Raw genomic sequence first — 5917 nt, 5'->3', positions numbered from 1 at the left:
CTCAAAAACAAAATTCCTTGGATTGTTCATCAAAGGTGGGTTCTCTGTCAGAGATATTTGGAGCGTGTGGACTAGAAAATCACACTGTTATCGTGAATCAAATTCTATAGCAGATTTTCTATCAAAATCAGCTGGTCGATTTGAGATGTCAGACCTAGTGAGCGCCTAGCCTGCTTCGGTCAAGATGGATTTGGACATTGATGTATCGGGTCGTCCTAGGTATAGGATGGCTTAGTTTATTTTCTATTATTTGATTGTCTCTTGTGGGGGTGTGGAGGTTTTGAAGCTCTTTTCTGCAGATGGCAATGCCGAAGGTGGAAAAATGCTCCTTCTCTTTCATCCTTTTATCTGAGTGGGGCTATTTCCAAATCTCCAATCAGTATCCTGTTATATTTTTTCATTCTTTTCTCTTTTTAATACAAATGCTATTTTAGCGAAAAAAATATTTGATGAAAGAAACACGCATGTGAGTATAATATTGATTAAAATATCTTGACAGATCAATAAAGTAACAAGTTCAAGCAAAAAACAAACAGCTGGACAAAGCTTTTAAAATGGACATACTAACTAACTTGGCAGGACTTGTATGTATATATGTATGTATACATAAATGTATATGCATGCATTTACATTCTCCACAGGTTACGTACATGATTTAAATGGGCCATCAAATTTGATATGCCATGTATCTTGAGGATACTATGCACCCAATGAAATGGTTGTTTGTGGAGGGCGATAATATCATATAGACAGACTTTACCAATGGTACCCATTGTGTCCAATAAGGCTGCATTGGGAAAGGATTCTTGGAATGCAATCTACGTCGATAAGGCATTCGAAGAAATCATCATATCAAACGCATCATAGATATGGAGAATGAAGAATGAAATTAGCTGCTGCCTGGGTTGCATGGAACTACAGCTGGTTGCTATAAAAATGAAATCTTAAAAGGGTTTTTGAAAAATACATGAACTTAGGAGGATATACATTTATGAACAGGAAGTGATGTATATATGAGAGAGAGAGAGAGAGAGAGAGAGAGAGAGAGAGAGAGAGGGAGGTGTCAAAACTTAAACCGAATCGGTAAAACCTATTAGACTGAACCAGAAATAGTTGGACCAAACCAAACTAAAGCCTTATTGGGCTGGTTTCGGTTGGTTGTATTGTGACTCCAAAGCCAAACCGAATCAGATACCGAATGAACTTGAAACAAAATCAGAACCGGTTTAAACCTGGACCAAAATCAAAATCGGTTACAAAACCAGACTGAAACCAAAAATGTTTCAAAAGTTGGATCGAAATCAAAGCTAGTAAAAACCGAAATCATCCCAAAATTCATTTAAAAATCAATTTTTGCATAGTTTTGTATAAGTTTGTATGAAAATCAAATCCAAATTAGATAAAAAATCGAAACCAACCCAATTACAAATTGATACAAGAAACTGAAGCCAAATTAAAATCAAACCACACTAAAACCAAAATCAAATCGACATCAAAATTTTCTTATTGATTTGATTTCGATTTCGTCATTCCCACACCAAAATCGATTCAATCCAAAACCAAAACGAGACGTAACCAATCCATTGACACCCCTAGGGCTAGCTACTCCATCACTAAATACCCAATTATTAATGGGAATCGAGGACAGCTGGAATGATTTTTTTTTTTTTTTTTCTGGGTGGGGAATAAGAAATCGTAAAGAGTGGACTAACGTTAGGCTTTTCAAAGTGGACTGACTTTGGGCTTTTCTTTAAAAAGTATGGAGTGGACTGGCTTTGAGTTTTCTACCTAAATAGTAAATAGTTAACTGACTTTAGCCTTTTTTTCCTTGATTGTTTTTGGCATTTTCTAAAAAGAAATAATGGGTGGACCTGACTTTGGGCTTTATCTCCATGTGTCACGAGGTTTTACAACTGCTAACTGAATAATAAATGCGAGCGAGAGAGAGAGAGAGATTGATTTTAGATTTTTAAAAAGTTTTTGGGGTTGATATCTGAACTCTGAAAGAATGTTGCAGCCAAGTTGCCAACGTTCCAAAACAAAATTGAGAATTGAATCAGTAGTATAGATTCCAATTTTTCAAAAGCATGAATACACCTGATTGCAAGATTCAGATCCTTTATGTAGTTGAAGAGAATTTAGACATATACCCCAAAACATGAATGTAAATCTCAAGGTCGTCTCAGCTGTTAGATGCACATCAGGGTTCCCAACAGCTGGGAGAGGATCTATCCTTAAAACCTTGATCATGGACAAATACATGATTATTCGATTACCAGTAGTCTGCATCACCATAGTTACATCAACTGTTTTAAGTCACATATTCAAATGGCCCAAAACTAGAGAATTAGAGATGACAAGCAGGTGATCACCGAGGCTGTGAGTATCTCTCATCAATAGTCAATTCAAAATTTCGAGATTTCAAGGTGATATGTCAAGTGTCACTGTGCTAGTGATGGTTAGTGGCTCCGCACCAACTGGTGGTTGAGATTGACTACACAATCAAAGGCTTGATCCTTTCTAACGTGACATCTAATGGCTGTAAGAACCCGTGACACACATGTACAAGCTTCTTTTTATTATTATTTAAATGTCTGTGAGAAAGCCATTGGACTTCATAATAATTGTAAAACAAATTTCATTCCAAAAGACTGGCGTTGTGGGCTTTTGCATCCTGAAGGTATTAAAGCTGTTCATGCATCTATCTCTAACTTCTGTTGTGGTTCTTTTTAATATGAAAATTAGATCAATGTAGTTCTGTTTTAGCGGATTTTGCTGTTCGAAACTAGGGAATTTGTAGGGATCCGGCTCCTCTCTATAGGGCTGATCGTCTAAAGCTTGCCTATATCTATCTCAGTGCGCAACACCTATCCTTAATGGATCTAATGATTGTGGTTGTTTCCATATAAGACTTAGATGCAACCCACCAGGCTTTTCTTCTGGCCTCCATAGTTCGCTTTGCCTCCGAAGGTCTTCGTTGGTCATTCTATATATAAAGGGAAGGCAGCTCTAACAGGATCAGAGCTATGACGGTGCAGGCAATGGCTGAGAGCAGGATCAGAGCAATGATGAAGAGGGTAGTCCCGAGACAATCAATGCAGTGGTAGCTGCGGCGATTGCATGGGTCTTGGGCTGAGGACGATAAATGGGGCAGTTATATAGCTGACCCTTGGTGGCTGGGTATGATGGGTTTCCATTACCGTTCAGAATTTGAGGGTTTGGAGAGGGCTTTGAGGGAAGACCATTTCTGTCATCTCTTCAAACTTTCAGAACTTCTAGACTTCACTGGTTCTTTTCTCTGCTTAGAAATTATATTTTGCTAGACTTTGAGTGGAACTATCGGCAGAAAAGACTTGATGGAGTCCAACTTTGATTAACTACAAAGATTAATTTATAGTAAAATATCAAACACAACCCATGGCCAGCTGAAGGTGTTCTTCCATTTGCCAAGTACTTAGTTCCTCACTATCCACCCATACTACCTCTCCTTGATTGAATCCTTTTTCCATAGCTTGGAGCAAGCCTTGCATGATGCTTCCGGTCTTTAGTGCTCGAAAATTCCCAGTAAAATGATAAGTCACAAAAGTAAATTGGATCTTAGATTGTAACAAACCAATATAATCACAGGTGCAACATTTAGATATTATATTCATGCATCCATCAAAAATGAGGATAAGGTGGTCCCCAAAAGGAAGATTAGTGTAATCAGACATCAATAATAAGGTATGATCCTCACCGGTGGTACGTCACCAAGTTTCAAATAATAACCCAAGATCAGCATGCCATTTGACTATAGATTTAAGCATGAGAGAGGTCAATATGTTTGTTTTGAAAAATGCAATTATTCTTAATTTTCTAGAGAACGTACATGGTAATAATTGAGATAGAAAGCATATGATAAATATCAACCAGGGATAAGTGATTAGAAATAACAATGGAGTCAAAGAGATCAAGAAGTGGTGAAGTCTAGATGTGCTCTGTACGTAATCCAAATGGTCCAAAAGCCCAAACATGTTTAGAAATATTACAAGAGAGTAAAACATGCCCAGAAGATTCAAATAATGATATGTGTAGTTTACAGATATGATGAGGGCGAACAGGAATGTTACCCGGAAATCCATTTGGAAACTTACACATTAAATTATTAAAAAAACTCAGAGCAAAAGTAGAAGGTACATTAGTCTTTCTACCTTTCTACCTCTCCTCTTTATACGAATCTTCTCTTAAATTGTTGTATAAAAATTGGGCTGCGTTTTCCTTTAATCACAATGAATGGAGTTGTGGTAGGTTCGGAGCATGCAAGGGGTATCAAGAGGGCTTTATGTTGAACTTATTAAAACCTATAGGGATGTGTCGACCTAGCATAGAGTGGTGAATCTTCTATCCCAGTGGAGGAAAACTTTCTCCTAAAAGGTTATTCTAAAAATCATGATTTTTAATACCAGAAAACATATTGGTCTCGGTAGATATCAATGTCATTATTGATACTAATGGGTCGTATCAAAACGTTTTGCCGTTAACTTTAACAAATTCATTTTTGGATAAATTTTCTCTTATTAAGAACCATTCTAGCTATATGAGATCAGCTTGGCATCTATATAGGCCTCAATTGATCGATCCATTGTCGATATTTGAAACAAAGGTCTAAGTAATATCTCTATAAGCAACATAGAAGAGCACACCAATGAGGTGTGATAAAAATAGCATCGCACATAGGAGAGCAACGATGTCATTTTATTTTAGAAGAAAATAGATAGAAACAAGAATGCTAAATGGGAGAGAGTTCTTTGAGCAAGCAACATTAGCAAGAGTACCGATGAGCTATAGTAAAACAGTATTTTATAAAGCAGAACTACGAGTTATTCCATGTTAAAAAAATGGAAGAGATAGACACAAATGTGCTATCATGCCCTACCTTTCACAACTTAGACAACATATTCTCTATATAAATAAAGGAAAAATATTTTTTGTCTTGGAGCGTGGGTCTATCTCTCTCCTCCCTTTTATGAAATGACATTTGTACCCCTATTGGGGGAGAAGAGAAATAAACAAGTGCACAGGCCATGTACCAAGACAAAAAACATCATTCCATACATAAGGAGAGGCACAAGCACACAAATGGCACCAATGGGTGGGGGTGCTGATTCTCTCGCCTCCTATACTTATTCATCTCAGTCCCCCTCTTCTCTACTTAATGTTCCTCCTCCTTGTATTAGTCCTTTTCTGTTTGTTAATTGTACTGATACTTTATTTTCTAGTTAGTACACCAATTAAAAAAAAAAAAAAAGCACACTACGCTTGTGCTATAAGCTAACAAATGGTACCAATGGATGAGAGGTGGTGCAAGATAAGGTATTATATAGAAGGAATAAGGGTCATTCCAAGGGAGGGGGGAAGAGGTAGATAGACACATTGAACATTAACTTGCGGTATGCTGGCAGTGTGGCCAGTCTTTTCCAATAAATAATAAATGGTAAAACCCAGCCCTATCTCCACTTGCTCTCTCTGTCTTCATCCACTATTGGGTCCTACCTCAAATGGCCAACTTGATCTCGTGGAAAGAACATGGAATCCTTACCATTGCTACAAATAAATAAATGGAAAGCATTTTACTAACCCTTGAATTTACCCTAGTGGACATGCCGACAAATTCATTGGACATTGCATTTTTTTTTATGAGTACAAATTCATTGGGCAATGCAAAGACATCCACGACAACAATGCTGCCACTCCATTCAAGCTGTTAAAATATCATATTATTTACTGCTTAGCTTCCACTTATTTTGTTGTTCAAACTCCAACTCAAAGCCTTGAGTACTATAAGCTCTATAGCAAGTACAAGAATGATGAATTACAGTACTTAAAGAGAAGCATACAAGATCTTCAATTTGTTCTACCGGGTGGTCCTTTCATTTAT

The 5917-nt window shown here is 37.1% G+C and overlaps 1 protein-coding gene across 1 annotated transcript in view; it reads right to left on the bottom strand.

Moving 5' to 3' along the window:
* Window positions 1-2079: 2079 nt before the first annotated feature.
* LOC122082178 (F-box protein At2g02240-like) overlaps window positions 2080-5917 on the bottom strand; it is an 8756-nt gene continuing 4918 nt past the window's right edge. The window contains exons 3-4 of the mRNA XM_042649656.1: window positions 5630-5723; window positions 2080-2283 (exon numbers count right to left, since the gene is read on the bottom strand). Coding sequence (XP_042505590.1) covers window positions 2080-2283; window positions 5630-5723 — 298 coding nt within the window. The remainder of the gene's footprint in view (window positions 2284-5629; window positions 5724-5917) is intronic.

This window comes from Macadamia integrifolia, chromosome 6 (genome assembly GCF_013358625.1).
Source record: "Macadamia integrifolia cultivar HAES 741 chromosome 6, SCU_Mint_v3, whole genome shotgun sequence".
In the NCBI taxonomy this organism is placed as follows: Eukaryota; Viridiplantae; Streptophyta; class Magnoliopsida; order Proteales; family Proteaceae; genus Macadamia; species Macadamia integrifolia.
This window is presented reverse-complemented; position numbering and strand designations above follow the sequence as displayed.